We start from the raw sequence: 21,174 nt of genomic DNA on the forward strand, positions 1-21,174 counted from the left end.
CACAGATCTATTGGTTCTTTTGGCAACCCATGGCACTTAAAATATTCTACTCCAACACCATAACTCAAATGCATCAATTCTTCTACGGTCTTCCTTATTCACTGTCCAGCTTTCACATCCATATGAGGTTATTAAAAATACCATGGTTTGGGTCAGGCACACCTTAGTCCTCAAGCTGACATCTTTGCTCTTCAACACTTTATAAAGGTCTTGTGCAGCAGATTTGCCTAATGCAATACATCCTTTGATTTCTTGACTGCTGCTTCCATGAGTGTTGATAGTTGATCCAAGAAAAATGAAGTCCTTGACAACTTCAATCTTTTCTCCATTGATAAGAATGTTGTTTATTGGTCCAGTGGTGAGAATTTTTGTTTTCTTTACATTGAGATGTAATCCATACCGAAGGCTCTTTGATCTTCATCAGTAAATGTTTTAAGTCCTCTTCACTTTCTCAAGCAAGGTTGTATCATCTGCATATCACAGGTTATTAATGAGTCTTCCTCCAATCCTGATGCCACGTTTTCCTTCATAGAACCCAGCTTCTCGGACTATTTGCTCAGCATACAGGTTGAATAAGTATGGTGAAACAATACAACTTTGTCGCACACCTTTCCTAATTTTAAACCATTCAGTGTTCCCATGTTCTGTTCGAACAACTGCTTCTTGATCCAGGTACAGATTCCTCATGAGCACAATTAAGTATTCCGGAATACTCATACTTCACAATGTTGTCCATAGCTTGTCATGATCCACACACTCCAAAGCCTTTGTGTAGTCAATAGAGCACAGGTAAACATCTTTCTGATAATCTCTGCTTTCAGCCAAGATCTATTGGACATCAGCAATGATATCCCTCATTCCACGGCTTCTTCTAAATCTGTCTTGAACCTCTGGAAGTTCTCTGTCAGTGTATGCTTGCAGCCATTTCTGTATTACCTTTAGTAAAACTTTACTCGCATGGGCTATCAAAGAGATTGTCTGATGATTTCCTCATTCTGTTGGGTCACCTCTCTTTGGAATGGGCACAAATACGGATCTCTTCCACTCAGTCGGCCAGATAGTTGTCTTCCAAATTTCTTGGCAGAGATGAATGCCTCCTGTGCCACCTCACTTTGTTGAAAGATTTCTTCAATTTTTATTCCATTGATTCCTGTTGCCTTGTTCTTTGCCAATTCCTTCAATGTGCCTTGGACTTCCTCCTTCAGTAACATTGGCTCTTGATAATATGCTACCTCTTGAAACGGTTGAACATTAACCATTTCCTTTTGGTTACTAATATCAGGGAGGGGTTATATGTTAAGATGATAGCTATCCATCCTATATGAAAAATGGAAGACATAAAGCAACATTTGCGGGCAATGGGCCTAATAATTTATTCAGCTGACTGTGGTTCAATTGTCAGCCAAGCAACAGACAAGTCTACAGAAGGACACCACCACTGGTGAGGCTGCACACTATAGAATCATCCAGCATTCCAGCTCAAAAGGACAGTGTTTTCCCAAGGACAACGTTGAGAAGGGTGGGGAGAGAACGGAAACAAGAATCCAGAACGGAAGTGAGGTTGGCGATGCCCCACTGAGGGAATCACTAACCTTGAGAGGAATAGCGGGATTTGTTGAACATGAAACTGGGGATGTGTCCTATAAATCTTCACTGACTCACTATCTCTGGTGGTGTTTGTTTGTTTTTTAATGAGTCCATGGATATATTTCTCACACAGGAAGTTGATTCCTACAATGACCCTCCCTGTCCACGGATGATCTGCTCTCCTCATGATGTTGTTGTTAAACTATCCAGTCGGTTCCAACTCAGAGCTGAGAGGTCATAGCAATCCTGTATAGGGTTTCCAAGGAGCGGGTTTGAACCTCCAATCTTGCTGTTAGTAGCCCAGTGTGTATCTTACAGCACGACTTCAGGACTCCGTGTAATGGGACCTCATCTATTGAAGCCACACTCTTCTCCTTATCATTCTTCAGTAAGCCAGGCATGGCTACCTGGAGTCTTTGCACATGCTATTCCCTCTCACTGGTGTGGCGCTGCAGGACAAGCACTGGACTGCAAGGTCGGTTTGAACCACAAAGTCAACAGTTCAAACTTACCAGTCACTCCTCGGAAACCCTATACAGGGTCACCATGATTCAGAACCGACTTGACGGCACTTCACAACAAGCTGAGATCAGCTGTTCTAAACTTGTAGGCGCCGCTCACTGAAGCCAAATCACCAATCAGCTGGGTTAGAATCTCTTTGGAATGATCTTCCCTGTGGGTCCATCCCACTGCGAGAGAGATGGTGACTGGCAGCTCTTTAGGAGAGACTGCGCTGAACACTGAGAATTATGATTCATGGATATCCTGCCTGAGACGGGGTGTGGGGGAGTGGGGAGATCAGCAGGGTGGACTTAGCATAAACTCTAACAACCCACCTCCATTCAATCACTGAGTCGATTTGTGGAGACCCCACATGTGTTGGGTCACTGCTCTGTAGGGTTTTCCAGGCTGTGAATTTTGGGAAGCAGATTGCCAGACCTGTCTGCTGAGGCACCTCTGGCTAGGTTCTGATTAAATCAAGAACTTTCAGCTAGTGGTTAAGCATTTAACTCTTTGAGCTACCCACTTCATTGACTCACCATGTTAACAGTCTCTCTCCGAGTTCTCTGGATGCATCATCACCAAGCCCTGCCCTCCGCCCCCCAGGTACTGAGCCCAGATATGAGGTTAAGTCTCAAGCACTGAAACTCAGGTTCCATGTATGTGTTTATTCCAAACAAAACATGTTTCAGCACGTGTCTGCCATCAGTGGAGGGCTGCAGACAAGTTCTCTCAGGAATACACTTACTTGCCTCAGTCTCCATTTGTTGAGTATCCTCGAGTGGCTTCCGACTCATAGTGACACTGTATAGGGGTTCTAAAGAGTAGCTGGTGGGTTTGAACCGCCGATGTTGAGGTTAGCAGTCCAGTGCTTACCCTACAAGCCACACCAGAGTCTGACCCAAACAATGGCTTCTGAGCAGATCTGCTTGGCCAGTGAAATTCAAGGCAGAGAGATCAGCTCAGAAGATTACGGTAGCTGCTTTTTTTTGGGAATCATAAAACTCTGGTAACGTAGTGGTTACGAATCGGCTGCGAACTGCAAGGTCAGCAGTTCGAAACTACCAACTGTTCCACAGGAAAAAGATGAGGCTTTCTGCTCCCGTAAAGATTTACAGCCTCGGAAACCGTGTACAGGGTCGCTATGAGTCGGAACCGACTCCACAGCACGTAACAACAACAAGGGGTCATCCTGAAGGACACAGGACCATCACAGGGCCTTATTAGGAAGGCATTTTAAGAACATGGAAAACTGCACTGGTGAGGACAAGACCAGGATGCTGAGGAATTGTTGTTGTTTTCCATCACTGCAATGCACCTGCTCATTGTTGTACCGAGGGCTGGCCTACGAGAATTTCAGTGGGATACGTTACTCCATCTACCCTCCAACCCTGATCTTGTCCCTTCAGACCTTTTTCTGTTCCCAAACCTCAAAGAACATTTCAAAGGAAGACGATTTGAGTCCCTCAAGGTTACCCAAACTGCCAATTTGACATGGTATAAATCGAGGAGGGCAGAAGTCTCTGGGGAAGAATTGGAGATAAGGAAACAGTGTATATTTCTAGATGGAGGCTATGCTGAGAAACAATAGCTTCACACCTGAATAGTTTTGTTTAATAAAGGTTTCTATTACAGCAAAACTTGTTGATTTATCCTCAAACCTCTACTCTGGCTGAGTTTATCAGTTGTATCTGGTTCTACTTTGCTTACACTGCTTATCTGTGTAATTGAAAATAATCACTAAATTGAATATTACATAATCTGAAAGATGAGCAAAAAGGAAAGACGTTCCAACAAAAACAGCAAAGAGTAAACTGAATAATTTGAAAGTTTTGATATAGGAGACATTAACATGATGATTCAGAGTCTTGGTGTGGAGCTGTGGGTTTATGCGCTGGACTGCAAAGTCTGTTTGAGCTGCAAGGTCAGCAGTTCAAGCTCACCAGCCGCTCCTCAGAAACCCCCTATACAGGGTCGCTATGGGTAGGAACCAACTCGATGGCACTTAACAACAACAATATGATGAATCAGCTGTGGGCAAGACAACTCTAAAAGACCAAGTGTTGTTAAGTGCCATCAAGTCGCTTCCAACCCACAGCGGCCCTGGATAGGGTTCCCGAGGCTGTAACTCTGTAGGGGAGCAGAAAGCCTCATTCTACACATGTGTCTGCTCTAGACATGTGTCATTCTATACATGTGGCTGCTCTAGACATGTGTCTCATTCTACACATGTGGCTGCTCTACACATGTGTCTCATTCTAAACAGGTAACAGCACTGAAGGCTCTAATGCAAGTCACCAAGCCCACCAGAAACTGGAGAAGACAAATGATTAGTCTAGTCATGGCTTGGCTGGAGACCCAAAGCCACTGCCAATAAGGGAGCTTCACCAAGCGGATCCCACATCATAGTACCCCAGAGGCAGAGCACGCCTGCGCCTAAGGGCCTCCAATCTGCAAATCTTCATTACAGGAGCAGGCAGTCTCATCTGTCCCCTGTGCAGCGACTGGTGGTTTTAAAGCACCAACCTTGAGGTTAGAAGCCCAACACTTAACCCACTGCACCACCAGGGCCCCTGCTGCTGCTATTGCAGATAGGTTTTCATTAAAAGGTTTAGACCCTGGACTTGTTGCCAAGAATGCAGAATTGCCCACGCTGGAGCAGTCCATAAGCCCAGTGTTTGGGACACGTTTGCTGAAGTTAGGTGACGCTGGAGCAGTCCATAAGCCCAGTGTTTGGGACACGTTTGCTGAAGTTAGGTGACGCTGCACATCAGAGATAGAGGGCGTGGCAGTTACTTGATGAGTTATCAACGTCAAGTCCAAGGGCACAGGGCCTTGCGGAGGCTCTGAGTACGAAGCTGGCCCTGCCCTCTCTCATGTTGGCTACTGATAACGTTCCACCCTCCCTGGGCAGACGCCAAGCTCTAGGCACGAAATGAGTCTTCTACAGGGTTTCACAGTCCCCAGGATGAGAATGTGCTAAAAGAAGAAATCGGAGAGCTTTGGTGGCTGTCATCTCTCTCTGCCTTTTGCCAAACTGAGAAACCACTGAACAGTGCAGTTCTGACATGCAGTTCTCAAGGTCTCTGTCCTTCTGGTCTGAGTTATTCGTGTTGTCACAAGCACTTTGAGACAAGAGCGGTGTTGACAAGACTAACAGATGAGAGACTAGAGGTGGGAGACCAGTGAAGGCGTCTGTCATTTACAGTCCAATTATCTACTCAACAAACAACCACCACTGATGTCCCAGACACTGGCTCCAAGGATACAGAGCACAGCAGAATTCATAGGCTGGGCAGATCCATTGAGACTCACTGGACAGGAGAAGAGCCCGAGGCCAGGACCAAGGCAGGGCCTTTGGAGGTGGATGCTAGGGAAATCATAGAAAAATAGACAATTAGAATCATCTATTAACATCTAGATGGTCCTAACTGTCTATTTTGCATTTGATGCATTTGAATAATGGTGTTGGAGAAGGATACTGAAAGTACCATGGACTGCCAGAAGAACAAATATATCTGTGTTGAAGGAATTGTAGCCATAATGTTCTTAAGAGTAAATTGAATGATTTGAAAGTTTTGATATAGGAGGCATTAACATGATGAATCAGAGTCTTGGTGTGGAGCTGTGGATGATGAGACTTAAGAAGCTAGGATGATGAGACTTCATCTCTCATAAAAGGACATGTTATCAGGAGTGACCTGAAGAGCCCCAAGGAGCTGGATTGGTCCAACGGCAGCAGCGATGGCCTCAAGTGTAACAGTGATTGTGAGGTTGGTGCAGGACTGGGGACTGTTTCTTTCTGTTGTGCAAGTTGCTATGAGTTGGAGTCAGCTCGATGGCACCTAACAGCTACTTCAACAATGAACACACAACACAGGCGGACCTGAGAGTTAGCACAGGCTTATCTTAGTTCCAGATCTCTGCTGTAAAGTGAATATTGCAAAAAAAAAATTCACACAAAGCTTTCTCTATCCCAGAGCATATAAAAGTGGTGCTTACACTAAGCTGGTGTCCTGGTGTGGCACTGTGGGCTAATGCGCTGAATTGCAAAGTCGGTTTCAACAGCAAGGTTGGTGGTTCAAGCTCACCAGCTGCTCCTTGGGAACCCTATACAGGGTCACTACATGTCAGAACTTTAATGATGTTGTTAAATTGACAGCACTTAACAACAACACTAAGCTGTCGTCTATACTAACCAAGCTTCAAATCTGTGAGAATGGCCAAAATGTGACACAGAGACAGGAAGTGATGACACACTGTTGGAAAAATGGCGCCAACAGACATGCTCCATGCAGGGCAGCCACAGACCTTCAATTTGTAAAAACTTCAGTGTCTGGGGAGCACGCTAAAACGAGGTGCTGGTGTTGTTGTTAAGTGCCATCAAGGGAGTTCTGAGTCATAGCAGCCCTGTCTAGGGTTTCCAAGGGGTGGCTGGTGAGCTTGAACTGCTGACCCTGAGGTTCAAATCAACTTTGCAGTCCGTTGCATTAACCCACAGTGCCACACCAGGACTCCGTTGTAGAGCATACAGGGGACAAAATGACGAAGTTGTCTTCAATTACCAAACACCTTGAAGCAATGAGTTGCTGGGCCTGGAGGTTCAGGACCATAGTCTCAAGGACGTCATGGTCAACTGGCACAACATAGTCCACAAGGACAATGGTCTCCATCTCACTCTGGTGATTAGTCACTGGGATCTTCAAAGCTTATGAGCGGCCTTCTAAATTGCAGCTATTAGTCTCTCCATGTGCAGAAGAAAGAAGATGAAAACTGAAGCTGCTGCTATCAGTGAGTCCAGGGGACTAATGGAACATGTGACCATCAGGACCCGTGAAGCTGAGACCAGAACTAGATGATGTCCAGCTACCACTTACCTAAGGTTCTGAAAGGCATCACAGTAGAAGGTCCCAGACAGAGTGGGAGAGAATCTGGAACAGAACTCAAAATTCTATCTAAAAAAATGAAAAAGGCTTACTGGTCAGAAAGAGACAGGAGGAACTCAAGACTATGGCCCTTTATCCCCCTTCAGGTCTGGAACAGAATTCACCATCACGGCCCAATTCTCAACCAAACATAGGTATACAGGGAGCTGTTGTTGTTGCTATGTGCTGTGGAGTCTGTTCTGACTCATAGCGACCCTGTATAGGGGTTTCCGAGGCTGTAAATCTTTACGGGAGCAGAAAACCTCATCTTGCTCTCACGGAACAGCTGGTAGTTTCTAACTGCTGACAGTAAGATTAGCAGCCCAATTCGTAACCACTACATAGCACTATTAAGGTATGATCACATGATCACAGTGGAATGGTCAACCATTCAAGATCAAAAGGGCCACATTTAGCTAAGGACAAAGCTGAGAAGGGTTGGGAAGGAGGGTAGAATGGAAATGAGAACCACAGGGAGGAAGTGGGAATCTCCGGAGGAGATTGCAATCACTGAGATGAAACAAAGTATATAATTTGCTGGGTGTGAAACTGATGATCTGCACATCATTCAGGTAACAATAAAAAGTTTCAAAAAAAAAAAATAATAATAATGGAATGGCCCACGAATTTTCTGAAGTCCCCTCATATATGTGCATGACAGTAAAAGATATGTATTTTTTAATTTTATGTGCACACATGGCTTTAACAATTAAATTTATTCAGGGGAGAGAGTTGAATTATCATAATTATCAGTATAGTACATACCTGAAAAAAATGCACAAATGTATTAGAGATTCTGAAAAACTATTAAATCCAAAAGTTAAATGTGATTGAAGTTACCTTATTAAAGAGATAAAGAAACCAAACCCACTGCTGTTGGTCGTTTCCGACTCACAGCAACGCCTTCTGACTGAGCCAACAGACCTGCTCCCTATGGTGTCTGAGGCTGGACATCTTAATGGGAGCAGCTGGTGGGCTTGAACCACCAAGTTAGCAGTTAGCAGTCCAATGCTTAAACCACAGCACCACCAGGGCTTCTAATAAAATAGCTAGACATGAAAAATGTAGTTGAGACATCTTTGGTGAACTATTCATTGCTAGAATGAGCTGGAGTGCAGTATCAATTCTATTACACTTTGGATTTTTGTAAGTACTGAATATGCCTCTTCATGTAAATGCCCTTCAATTATTTGAATGTCATTCAGATTATATGTGAAAGTTTCACAGTGATATATGACATACTTCTGATAGTGTTTGAATGAGAATTCAGTTAGCAAATCCTTCATTTGTGAAAGCAAAGACATAGAAGACGGAGTCCCATTATTTGTTGATAAACTCACCACTTCATTAGTTCTGGAAGTACACCAAAAAGACACTACTAAGGCTTGTTGTTGATAGTGTTGAATGCGGTCAAGTCAGTTCGGACTCATAGAGATTGAGTGAGTTTGGACCGCAGACCTTGAGGCTCAAACGACCTTGCAGTCCAGTGCTTATCCGTACAGCACCACACCAGGACTCCTTACTTTTGCTTGTTGCTGTTGAGTTGGTTCTGACTCATAGCAACTCTGAATAGGGTTTCCGAGGAGCAGCTGGTGAATTTGAACCCCTGACCTTGCGGTCCAGCGCATTAACCCATAGCGCCACATAAGAACTACTCATGATGTTACTTGTTCACATAGACTTAGCTGGTTTGCACAACAGCACAGATTTACAAATGTGAAATATTACTTTTAGAAACACATTTTGATAAAATGTTTTTATCTTATCACAATTTTTTTTTTTATCAAAATGTTGATGCTTGAGAGTTAACTCATGCAATATGAGTCATAAGAGTCTACTGGTAAAGCCAAACCTGTCACCTAACTTGCTAAAATCAGAAAAAGTGTGCCAAATCATTTTGTTGCGTGTGCCACTGAGTCATTTTCAACCCACATGGCCATGTTCACATGACAATGGAGAAGTGCCTCAGAAGGCTTCTTGGGCTGTAAGGGGAGCAGATGAGTAGGCCTTTCTCTGGCGGAGTGGCTGGTGGGTTTGAACCATCGACCTCGTGGTGAGCAGCTGAGCCTTTAACTGTTTAAACCAGAGGGGCTCCTTGGAACCATTGTACATTGAGTGCAAAAGCTGGGTAAGATTTGACTCCCATTTGTTCATAAAGCATTTTGAAAAGTTCTGGTCTGAATGTTGTTGTCATTGTTAAGTGCCATGTAATGAATGCCAGTTCATAGCACCCTGTCCAAGGTTTCTGAAGATAGACTGGTGGGTATGAACCACTGACCTTATCCTCCAAAACCACACCGGGACCCTGGTCTGAAGAACACTCACATATAAATGGCAACATGCACTGCGCTGTGAAACCCAGACATGGTTTATCAGAATGGAAGCTCACTTATGAAGGAGTGAGCAGTGCTCCTGAATTAAGGTTCCCTTTACAGCTCAGAGGGAGACAGACTCTACTGTACCTTCCTGGGACTGCAGCAGATGCAGCCGCACACAGTCCAGATGCCATTTGTCCCCAAGCCAAGAGGAAGTCACGCCAGGCACACGAGCTGACAGGCTTGAAAGTCCCCAACAGTTACACTCCTAGGCATGCTTTTTGCTTTGAAAAATGTCATTGGTCCTATCTATTTTCTTTGCCCTCTTAGTGCACATGCATTATTAGTGGGGGATTTTCAGAGCATGTGTGAATTCTTTAGTATCTAAGGGATATCTTTTATGTATCCTCATTTTTGTCATAATCCAGTGACTACCTTCTACCATTCCACACTCCCTACAAAGAAGACTTGAAGCCAACACAGCCTGTGATGATGAAGGTCAAAGCCTACAGTATAGATTAAACTTCAACATAAAGAGAACAAAAGTCCTCACAAGTGGACCAATAAACACATAAAAGATCGAAAGTGTCAAGGATTTAATTTTACTTAATCCACAATCAACACCCAAAGAAACGGCAGTCAAGAAATCAAATGACACATTTCATTGGGCAAATCAGGCTTCAAAAGATATCTTTTAAGGGTTAAAGAAAGAGCAAAGATATCACTTTGAGGACTAAGGTGAACCTGACCCAAGTCAAGACACTTTCAGCTACCTGCCACACCTGGGAAAGCTAGACAGTTAATAAGGAAGACTGGAGAAGAATTGAGGCATTTGGATTATGGTGTTGACAAAGAATGTTAAATATGCCATGAACTGTTAGAAAAACAAACTACATTTGTCTTGAAAGAAGTGCAACCAGAACACTTATTAGAAGCAAGGGTGATAGTCTCATCAGAGACTGTCTCTCATACTTTGGACATGTTATCAGGAGGGACCAGTCCCTGGAGAAAGACATCATACTTGGGAGACCGCAAAAGAGAGGAAGGCCCTCAACAAAATGGATTGTCACAGTAACTTCAACAATGACCTTAAATCCTGAGCAACAAGTATGAGGATAGTGCCAGGTGGCCGTGACTCATTACTGGCTCGATGACATCTAACAACACACAACAGTAACCAAGTACAGTAGAACTGTGGCTGTAAACAGGCAACTGATGGATCAGCAGTGAAGGGCTTGGCTTCTGTTATCTTTTTATTGAGCACCAGCGTTGTCATTGTTGTCAGGTGCCATCGAGTCAGAACCGACTCATAGCAACCCCATGCACAGCAGAATGAAACAATGTCCGATCCTGGGCCAACCTCACTACCGCTGCCACACCTGATGCCATCAATGATGCCACCTGGCTGATCCATCTCGTTGGGGGTCTTCCTCTTTTTCTCTGACCCTCCATCTTACCCAGCATGACATCCTTCTCCAGCGACTGTTCCCTCCTGACAATATGTCCAAAGTATGAGGGACGAAGCTTAGCCATCCTGGCCTCCAAGGAGCACTCTGGCTGCACTTCTTCCAAAACAGATCTATTGGTTCTTTTGGCAATCCATGGCACTTTCAGTATTCTCCTCCAACACCACAACTCAAAGGCATCAATTCTTCTACGATCTTCCTTATTCACTGTCCAGCTTTCGCATCCATATGAGGTTATTGAATATACCATGGCTTGGGTCAGGCGCACCTTAGTCCTCAAGCTGACATCTCTGCTCTTCAATACTTTAAAAAGTTCCTGTGCAGCAGATTTGCCTAATGCAATACATCGTCTGATCTCTTGACTGCTGCTTCCATGAGTGTTGATAGTTGATCCAAGAGGAATGAAGTCCTTGACAACTTCAATCTTTTCTCTGTTGATAAGAATGTTGTTTATTGGTCCAGTAATCTCTTTTGAAATATTAAAAGTAAAGAGGAGGGGCTTACTACTACCCAGAAAGAAGAGCCCAAAGTGGCATGCGTCTTCCAGACCTGGGTACCTGAACTATGCAGCTCCTAGGTCCAGGGAGAGACAGATTCCAAGACACATGGAGCTCTCCAAGGCATGCTGACCTACAGATGCTGTAAGGAGGCAGAGACCTTTCCCCAGAGTCGACAAAGAAAGCAAACCTCTCCTAGAGCCAGCATTGTGAATCTGGACTTTACCCTCCTAAACTATGAGAGAAAACATTTGTGTGTTGAAGACACCTATTTGTGGTGTTTCTGTACCAGAGAACTAAGACACGCCCTCCTTCCTAACCCTCCTGAACTTTGTCTGCAGGGGAAATGCTGCCTTTTTGATCTCAAAGGAGTGAGTGTCCTTTGTTCCCAAGGAGTGAGTGTCTTTGTACTGTTACTGTTCCCCTTCGAGATCTTTCTATTGTTTGGCTGAAGATTGTATAGCTCTTTATTCTTCCCTCTTGAATGCTCTACTCCCAATATCTGTTCCACAGCAACTCAGGGGGAGGGGGAAGGGGACAGGAGAGGGACTCGATCTCCCCTCCTTTCCCGTCTGAGGTCCGTGTGCATGTGGTCAGCCTGTCAGTGATGGCTGAGACTTCTCTGGGATTCCAGGGCACCATGCAGCGCTCTCGTTGCACCGACCATGAATACTTCCACGTAGACAGGTGCTATACTTTGTTTGGTCTCCTGCCCAGCACCTGTGGAAACCCAGCCATATGAGCCTACAGACGTGGTAATCAGAGAAGCATGGGATGTTACACGGACCTGTACTGACCCCTAGCTCAGTGACTGCAAACGCGTAACAAGGCCGTGATTGTGAGAACATGCTAATCCAAGTAAAACATGAGACCGGGTGTGGCATTCAGTATAAGCACACACACAAAAACCCAGTTGAAAAATGTACACTTTCAAGAAGCTTGTGGGAAAATGGACTTAAGATTAGGGAATTGTCCACAAACTTCTTGGAAGTCCCTTGTGCAAATGTCATCATTCCATCAGTTGTCAGTTACTCTGACTCATGGTGGCCTGTCATACACAGCACACAACACTGCCGGCTCTGATGCTACTGCATGCGAGTGCACGACTGTGTCCATCCATCATTGAGAGGCTCCCTCATTTTCAGTGACCTTCTACTTTAGTAACATTAAGTCAATAAGCTCTTTTCTTCCTCCTCGTAGTCCAGAAGCTCCACGGAAACCAGCTCAGCCTCATAACCACCACACAAGCTTCTACTGACAGATGGCCGGTGGCCCACAGATGGAAGGTAAGAATTCTATCACTGAGCCCCCAGTGCTTTATCAAAGGAACGTTGTTCTGTGCTTCTGAGTTGGTCCTGACTCAAAACACATTTCCACATCTTTCTCCCAGGGCAAGTTTGAACCACTGATCTTACAGTTAGTAACCAACCAATGCACCACCAGGGACCCTTCAGTGGAATATTGTTGTCTCTTTCAGTTGGTTCCAACTCATCACAACCTTACCTACAACAGAATCAAACAATGCCCAGTCCTGTGTCATCCTTACAATCGTTTGGGCTCATTTTCAGTCGCCACCTCAGTCCATCTCCGTGAGGGTCTCCCTTCTCTTCACTGGCCCTCTACTAGTCCTGGTGTGGCACTTTAGGATAAGCATTAGAAGGTTAACTGCAAGGTCTGTGGTTCAAACCCACCACCCACTGCTTGGAAACACTATACAAGGTCACTATGAGTCAAAACCAACTCGATGGCACTTAACAACTAGTTTACTAAGCACAATGTCGTTCTTAAGGGATTGGTACCACCTGACAAGATGCCCAAGTAACTGAGAACTCTCCCAATCCTCCCTTCTAAAGAACATTCCAGCTGCACTTCCTTTTCAAATTTGTTCCTTCTTTTGGCAGCCTAGTAAATTCAGCACTCTTCACCAACACCGTTAATTGGTGTGGTGCTTTGGGCTAATGCGTCAGACTGCAAAGTCATTTGAACTGCAAGGTTGGTGGTTCAAGCTCACCAGTTGCTCCTTGGAAATCCTATACAGGGTCGTTATGGGTTGGAATCAACTCAACGGTACATAACAATTCTTTGGTCTTCCTTACTCATTGTCCAGCTTTCCTATGTGCAGGAGGTGACTGAAAATACCATGGCTTAGATCAGGTGTGGAGTCTTGGTGTCGTATTGTAGGATAAGCACTGTGCTGCTAGCCATGAGGTCAATGGTTCAAACCCACCAGCTGCTGCTCAGAAACTTTACATACAGGCTCACTATGAGTCAGAGCCAACTTGATAGCATTCAACAACAAACAGACCAGGTGCACTTTAGTCCTCAAAGTGACAACTTTGCTTTTTAGGGTATCTTTTGCAGATTTCTCCAATGCAATGTTGTTTAATTTCTTGACTGCTGAAGAGCAAGGATATCAGCTTGAGGACTAAGGTGCACCTGACCCAAGCCTTGGTATTTGCAATAACCTCATATGCATGTGAAAGCTGGACACAGAAGAATTGATGCTGTTGAGTTGTGGTGTTGGAGGAGAATATTGAAAAGTACCATGGGCTGCCAAAAGAACCAATCAATCTGTGTTGGAAGAAGTGCAGTCAGAGTGCTCCTGGAGGCCAGGATGGCCAGACTTCGTCTCTCATACTTCAGACATATTGTCGGAAGAGACCAGTCTCTGGAGAAGGATACCATGTTTGGTAAGATGGAGGGTCAGAGAAAAAGAGGAAGACCCCCCAAGGAGATGGATTGGCCAAGTGGCAGCATCAATGGGCTCAAGCGTGACAACAATTGTGAGGTTGGCCCAGGACTGGACAGTGTTTTGTCCTGTTGTGCATAGGGTTTCTGAGTCGGTACCGACTTGATGTCACCTAACAATTCCATGGGAGTCCTGGTGTGGCCCTGTGAGTTAATGTACCATACTGCAAAGCTATTTGAACTACAAGGGTGGTTAAGAGAGTGACTCTTCGGAAACCCTATACAGGGTTGTTATGGGTCAGAACTGACGACTCAACGGCACTTAACAATTCCATGGGAGTTGATTATGGATCTAAGTAAAATGAAATCTTTGACGACTTCAATGTTTTCTGTTTATCAAGATGTTGCTTACTGGTCCAGTGGTGAAGATTATAATTTCATGATGAGGTATAATCCATATTGAAGAGTGTGGGCTTTGGTCCTCATCAGTAAGTGGTTCCAGTTCTCTTTGCTTTCAGCAAGCAAGGTTGTGTCATGTGTGATGGTTGGTTGTGAGTCTTCCTCCAATCCTGATGCCTCATTCTCCGAAATCCAGCTTCTCTGATTATTTGCTGAGCCTAGGTTGAACAAATATGGTGAAAGGATCCATCCTTGTCACACACCTTTCCTGACTTTAAACCAAGCTGTATCCCCTTGTTCTACTGGAAATGACTACTTCTCCGTGTATGTCTAGGTTCCATACAAGCACACCAAAGTGTTCATTCCCATTCTTAGTAATGTTGTACACAAATATGTTATGATCCACGCAATCAGAGACAATAAAACACAAGGAAACATTTTTCTGGTATTCTCTTTCAGCCAAGATCCATCTGATACAAGCAATGAACATCCTTTGCTCCACATCTTCTTCAGATATGACTTAAATTTCTGTCAGTTCCTCTTGATGTATTACTGCCAAACAACCATTTTTTAATTATCTACAGCAAAATTTTACTTGTGTGTGGTATCAGTGATATTCATTGAAAATTTCCACATTTTGTTGGATTGCCTTTCCTTGGAATGGGGAAAAATATGGGGAAATGAAGTTCTGATACATGCTACAACATAGATGAACACTGGAAACAGAGAAAAGCTCCCACAAATGGGCATTATCTAGACAAGGCAAATGTAGAGAAACCAGTTTATTTAGTGGTTACCAGGGGGAATCCTAGTGTGGCACTATAGGTTAAAAACACTGGACTGCAAAGTCAGTTTAAACTGCAAGGTTGGAGGTTCCAGCTCACCAGTCGCTCCTCAGAATCCTTATACAGGATCACTATGGGTCGGAATTGACTCAATGGCACGCAACAAAAAGGAGTGGCACAAGGTTTAAGTGCTGGCTGCTGAGTGATTCCAACTCATCACATCAGTGGCTGCGTCAGAAAAGACCTGGAAATCTGCCCTCATAAAGATTGTACCTGGAGAACTCTACGGGACAGTTCTACACTGTTGTACATTGTCACTAGTTGGAGCTTACTCAACGGCACCTAAAGTATGGGTTGTTGTTGTTGATGCTGAGTGTCATCAAGTCTGTTCTGACTCATAACAACCCTGTGTAGTGTTTCTGAGGAGCAGCTGGTGGGTTTGAACTGCCAACCTTGTGGTTCACAGTCCAGTACTGATCCAACAGCGCCACACCAGGAGTCCAACCTCTGGGTAGGGAAAGGTAAACATGAAGTCAATCACTAAAGAGTGAAGGAAGAAGGTGGATTCCAACAGTGGTGATGGTTGCATGACTCATGGATGTAATTAATGTCACAGAATTATACATGTAAAAAAAAAAAAAAAAAAAAAGTTGAAGTGGCAAATGGTTGGTTCATAAAATTTACCAAAAACGAACCAACAAGTAGCCCAAACCCACCCCAGTATGTTCATTTTGGGGGATGGGAATGTTTTGGAGCTCAGTGGAGAGAATGACTATACACCCTGGAAATATCCCAAAGGCCACAGGATTCCTCACATTAAACAGTTCATGGTACATGAATTCCATCTCAGTAGAAAACAAACCACAGGTGACAGTGTACGAAAGTTCTGGTCAGCTTTTGATCCGCTCCTCGATTAAATCTGTGTAACAGCACGTATGTCAGAGCCTACTGGGCCCTAACACCTGTGAATAAAACTTGTTAAGTTTATGTTTCAAAGAACTCCACTTCAAATCCAAGGTTAAGAGGCAAGGTTCATTCCAGGGATGTTTATTAAAATTGGAATAAAAGATTCTCCTGCAAGCTAATGTTTTATGTGCAGTACAGCCACCCTCCCCCAGCCCTTTGCCTACATTCGCTCTAGGTTTCAGTGACAAAGCGAGAGGAGACAGGGGGCTGCACGCCATTGATTACAAAAATCTAGACTCTGCAATAGTACAAAATCTATCCCAGAGCTTTAGCCGTTTCTGAAGATCTCCATTGCTCATGTGCCTATCGTGCCAATAGGCAAGCATGATCATGTCTAACTACAAAGCACTAAGAATCTAGTAATAATCTATCCCTCAGGTTCCCAAGTTTAAAAGACAAAAAAAGATTGGGGTAGAGAACAGCATATGATGATTAGGTGACCGTGCCGGCCTGTCCCGAGCTGCCAGTGACACAAGAGGGTGGGCAGAAACTCACTGACTCCCAGGGGTCCTCACTCACTGGCAGCGGCATTTTTTCCAAGAGCGGATTGCAAAGGATCCATAACCTCCTTAATATCTGGGTGTTGATGACTTGGGGAAGCACCACTTGGGCCTTTATTAAGGAATGGTTACGACGCGTAACTCACAATACTGAGCGCGTCCTCGGAAGGCTATTTTGAAGCTGAGAGATTGGCCAGATGTGGTTTTCTCTCAGAGTTCAAGGGCGTTTATGCTACTGTGTTCCTGATAAGAGAACAAGTGGCTCCTACCTTTTCTTTTTCTCACCTGTTTTTCTGGTAAAACAACTAGAAACCTTTAGGTTATACGTTCCGGAAACGTGAGGTACTTGTCAGTGGATGAGATACAAAGATGTTCAGGGAGATGTCTTTTCTTATCTCAGGTCACACCTGCCTTCGGGTCTAGAGGACAAGAACACTAAGGGACGTTGCTTAATGAGCAAGGGCTTCTGAATGCCACAGACAATGAGCATGCCAAGCAGACAGGCACGTGTAGCAGGACAGGTTCAATACCAGATGATTTTTTAACGGTCACATGACTGAGTTATATAGGGGGAAACATCCAAATAAGGTTGATGAATAAAAAGGCACTCTCTGAAAGACAAGTTCAAGAGTAGACAGAACAGAAAATGGCTCTTTTCGTTTCGTTTTGTTTCTAATGTAGGAGAGAGAGTGGGAGACAGGCACGGTGCAATCATTTTCAGTGGACGAGTCTGCCCTTCTCCGTAGACCGTTGCAGTGGCTTCTCAGTCCGTCCTTTCTTGGCTTCTGAGAAGGGGTTAGTTAGTCTTCTGCTATGTACATGCGGTACATCATGGCCACCACCAGGGCCGAAATGGCTGGGATCAACCAATTGGTCCACCAACTGCAAAGAGACAGTGGGCCGTGAATGCTTCATAGTGGGACAGGAAGAGGACTCAGAATACTGCTCCTTCTAGAACGTTCCCAAGGCATCTTTCTCTGACCTCAACAACCCACTCAGCTGAGAAGATAAGACTGAGTTGTCAACTAAATCTGCTGTGCATGGCTGGGATACATGCCCTAGTTGGCAATCACACTACTGTGTCATCGTTACAATAATACTAATGACCCTCCCAGACCCATTAAGACTGATTCCTAGAAACTTTCCACAGAGTCATGAGTTACTTCTCAACAGGCATTATCTATGAGTAGTATCTTATCTAAAAATTATAAACTGAAAGTGAATATTCCCAATATGTTACATGACTCTAAAACTAGAAGAACTAGGGGGTGCTCGGCTCCCACTAGTGACCACTCGGAAAGAGATCACACTAGGAGATCCTACACAGAGTCGAGGAAGAGATCGGAAAACACGGCAAATACAAACAGTATGCACAGAAAGGAAGTGGGAAGAATGTAGTTACATTCATTGTAGGGATTGCAATTCGTGTATGAATGGCTAATTGGACCATCAATTTTCTCTGGAAACTTTCACCCACATCACAATTAAAAGAAAAAGTCAATATTCCCTGCATGTTTTATTCTGTCTATACACGAACCAAGACTGTCAGACGGGACTATGCTGAGAGCCAGGAGACCAAGCCCTCATGAGCCATCAGCACACTGGAGCGCAGGAACGGCACTGTGAACGCTGCTGTGAAACTCTGAGTCTCAACCACGCCACTTCCTGGATTGCTACTAGTGCTCCCCAATAGTGCTCCTCAACGCAGCTTTTAAAATCCGAGTTTTAGGGATCTGGGCTTAGGTTTGAAACAGCATTCCCAAACTATGTCATCATGGTCCATGTATGTGAATTCACAAAATCCCTAATGTACACATTGTTCATCCCTAGTGCACAGACAGTCTTTTGATCAACTATTAATTGTGGACCTATTAGGGGCAGAGCTGGAAAGAGTACCTTCAGTTTACATTTGAACCTATACTTTCTTACAAAAGAGAAATTGGTCCATCAGCGCTTGAGTCTGAATAAATGCAGATAAACTTCGTAGCCTTTCATACTCTCCACCCAACATCCAGTTTAATACAAAGCTTTCAACTGACAGAGGATTACAGGCGCCACAGCCATCTCAGTGGAGCCTGTTGGGTTTTCTGTTTAGAAGGAAGCCTCCAGGTCAGGGAAAAGAAAGAGAAGGTGTTGCCTTACGCTGGGGCTGTGTCCTAACACTCCGAGACTGCAGCCGGCAATCCAACAGGACGAAATGGAATAGGTCTAAGTGGGTGCTTCGGGGTGTGGATCCAAAGGGCAGGGCAGGCTATTATGTAAGTCAAGACATAGGGGGGTGGTGCCAAAAACATTAGTATGAGCCCAACCTCCACTGAAGAAATCAAGTGCTCAGAACAAGGGAATCATGCTACACTGGGATTACCAGCTGGAGTTTTAGGGCCAACTTTTAAAAAGGACAAAGAAAAGGAACCCAGGATGAGGGAAATGCAATCCTGACAAAGAAACTGAACACGCATCACATGAGGAAGGAAGTAGGTGGTGTTTGCCTGGAGGTTAAGTGACCAAGCAGGCCAGGAAGGACACCAGACGACACCATGGGAACAGAGTCCTGCACACTCCTCTGGGAGAGGTCAGGGCCATGGAGACAGAGTGCGCTCAGCGCTGGCTCAGGAATGAGGGTCTGGACCATTGGGAACATAGTGAGGGTGTTAATTCCAGCCTGGACAACGCCAAGGCTGAAGGCCCCAGGCTGACCAACGAGTCGCTAAAAGAAAACCCTTCACTTACCTGGAATTAGAATTGAGAGTCGTGATGAGAGTTTCCTGAAATAGAAAAGAAACAGGAAGAAGGTTAAAGGGAGTCTAGACGTGTTCGTGACTGACCACGATCCTGGTTTAGAAGACCATGATGTCTAACGTGAAGTGTTCTTCAAATTAACACTGAAAAGGAAAACGACCCCCTGGTCTTATTCCCATGATAATACTCAATTTCACAATTCTTTTCAGAAGGAAAAATTCTCCAATACTGATCTGCATTTAAATTGCTTAACAGCATCACTCCACCTTGATCATTTGAAATAAAATATTCAAAATTGATATGAAAGGGCTTCAGAAAGTTAGTGGAAAAATAAAGCTGAAAGGTAATAGAATTTTTCCACCAATTTTTTGAAGCCACCTCAATCACTGCCTAAACTAGACTGCAAACATATAAGAGGCATATGAATTCTTTAATGCAGAAACTGAAGATGGAGACCCGTAAAACATACACACGCTACCATCATTCTCAGTTGTATCCTTCATAAGCCTACATGGAGCGTTGTAGAAAAATACCATGTAACTCATTCAAACCTTCCACAAAGTAAAAGTGTATCTGAATTGTATTCAAAGACGAGTCAACCAAAGTAGGAACAAAACTTCAGGCTGTTGTTTATAGCTGTCACCTTCCAAACACTTCCCCAAGAGCCAGGACGTCACTTTGTCCATCGCCCAGCCAGGACGCCATCAGAGGAGTAAGTCCTGGGCACCCACAGCCTGCTGGGTTTACCACCTTCTCAGGGATGCGTTTCCCAACTGTACCAGCAGAGGGCACACAAAAGGACTTGGAACAATGCACAAAGCAGTCATGAAGCACGCACTTCCCCAGACTTGAAAACAGGTGAAGAAGCATTTGCTGTGCCACACCAGCCAAAGTGTTAGTAAAATCCACACACAAGTAGCCACAAATAGGCAAGGAAGAGTTTGCATCCCCATTCAGCTGTTTCCCAAAACGCAGGAGAAAAAAGCATTCGCAAACTCATCAGCTGTGTGCTGGGAGGCAAAGCTAAACTCTGCAAAACACATCAAGGGATTCCCAGGAAAAGGCAGGGACCTTCCGGGAGAGAGCAAACAAAGCTACAAGACCCACCAACCTTGGAGCATCACCTTTAAGATTCCTGACACGGTGAGGGAGAAAAATAGGTCATTTAAAAATAGATCACTTACTATCATTTTTAGCAATGCTAAATCTTAGAGACTAGAAAACAAGTAACTATTACAAGATTCCTTGTAACTATTACAAGGAATAATCTTGTAACTATTACAAGATTCCTTTTCAAATTTTACACCTATGAATTAAAGTGACAAGAATCATTAGAGAGAATCAAAATATTATAAGAAGCATAGTCAGTTCTGATACTGAAACCAAACAGTTCTCTCCCCACAGGTGCCCTATCCCAGCCCCACGAGCGAGCTACGGGTCCCGGAGCGGTGTGAGTGGGGTCATTGAAAGGTGTCTTGAAGAAGGGCCTAGTGAGCTATGTTCAGAACAGCAGCCCCTGAAAACCGGAAGAAGTACAGCTCTACTCTGACACACAGGGAGTTACCAAGAGCCATGGCACCTGGGTTTCTCAGAAAGTCGGGCTAGAAACAGTAAATGGGGCAGACATGGCAAGCTCACTACATTAGTACGCTGAACAAGGAACACGGGTGTTTTACCAAACACACTAACGATTCTCTACAGAAGCTCAGCTGGTCCGTCTTCCATGAGCACTAACACTAAAATACTGCTAGCACATCATCTTCACCAACACACCATCACCACCACCATCATCCCAACTGTCAACAT

At 44.4% G+C, this 21,174-nt stretch overlaps 1 protein-coding gene across 2 annotated transcripts in view; it reads right to left on the reverse strand.

The window, feature by feature from the left end:
* Positions 1-17,429: 17,429 nt before the first annotated feature.
* The window catches only part of LOC102816294 (cytochrome b5-like), a 28,511-nt gene continuing 24,766 nt past the window's right edge, over positions 17,430-21,174 (reverse strand). For both annotated transcript variants that reach the window (XM_006837557.1, XM_006837556.1), the window contains 2 exons: positions 19,360-19,394; positions 17,430-17,511 (listed from right to left, as the gene is read on the reverse strand). In XM_006837557.1, the coding sequence (XP_006837620.1) occupies positions 17,430-17,511; positions 19,360-19,394 (117 nt within the window). The remainder of the gene's footprint in view (positions 17,512-19,359; positions 19,395-21,174) is intronic.

The sequence above is a fragment of the Chrysochloris asiatica genome, unplaced genomic scaffold (genome assembly GCF_000296735.1).
Source record: "Chrysochloris asiatica unplaced genomic scaffold, ChrAsi1.0 scaffold00021, whole genome shotgun sequence".
Lineage (NCBI taxonomy): Eukaryota > Metazoa > Chordata > Mammalia > Afrosoricida > Chrysochloridae > Chrysochloris > Chrysochloris asiatica.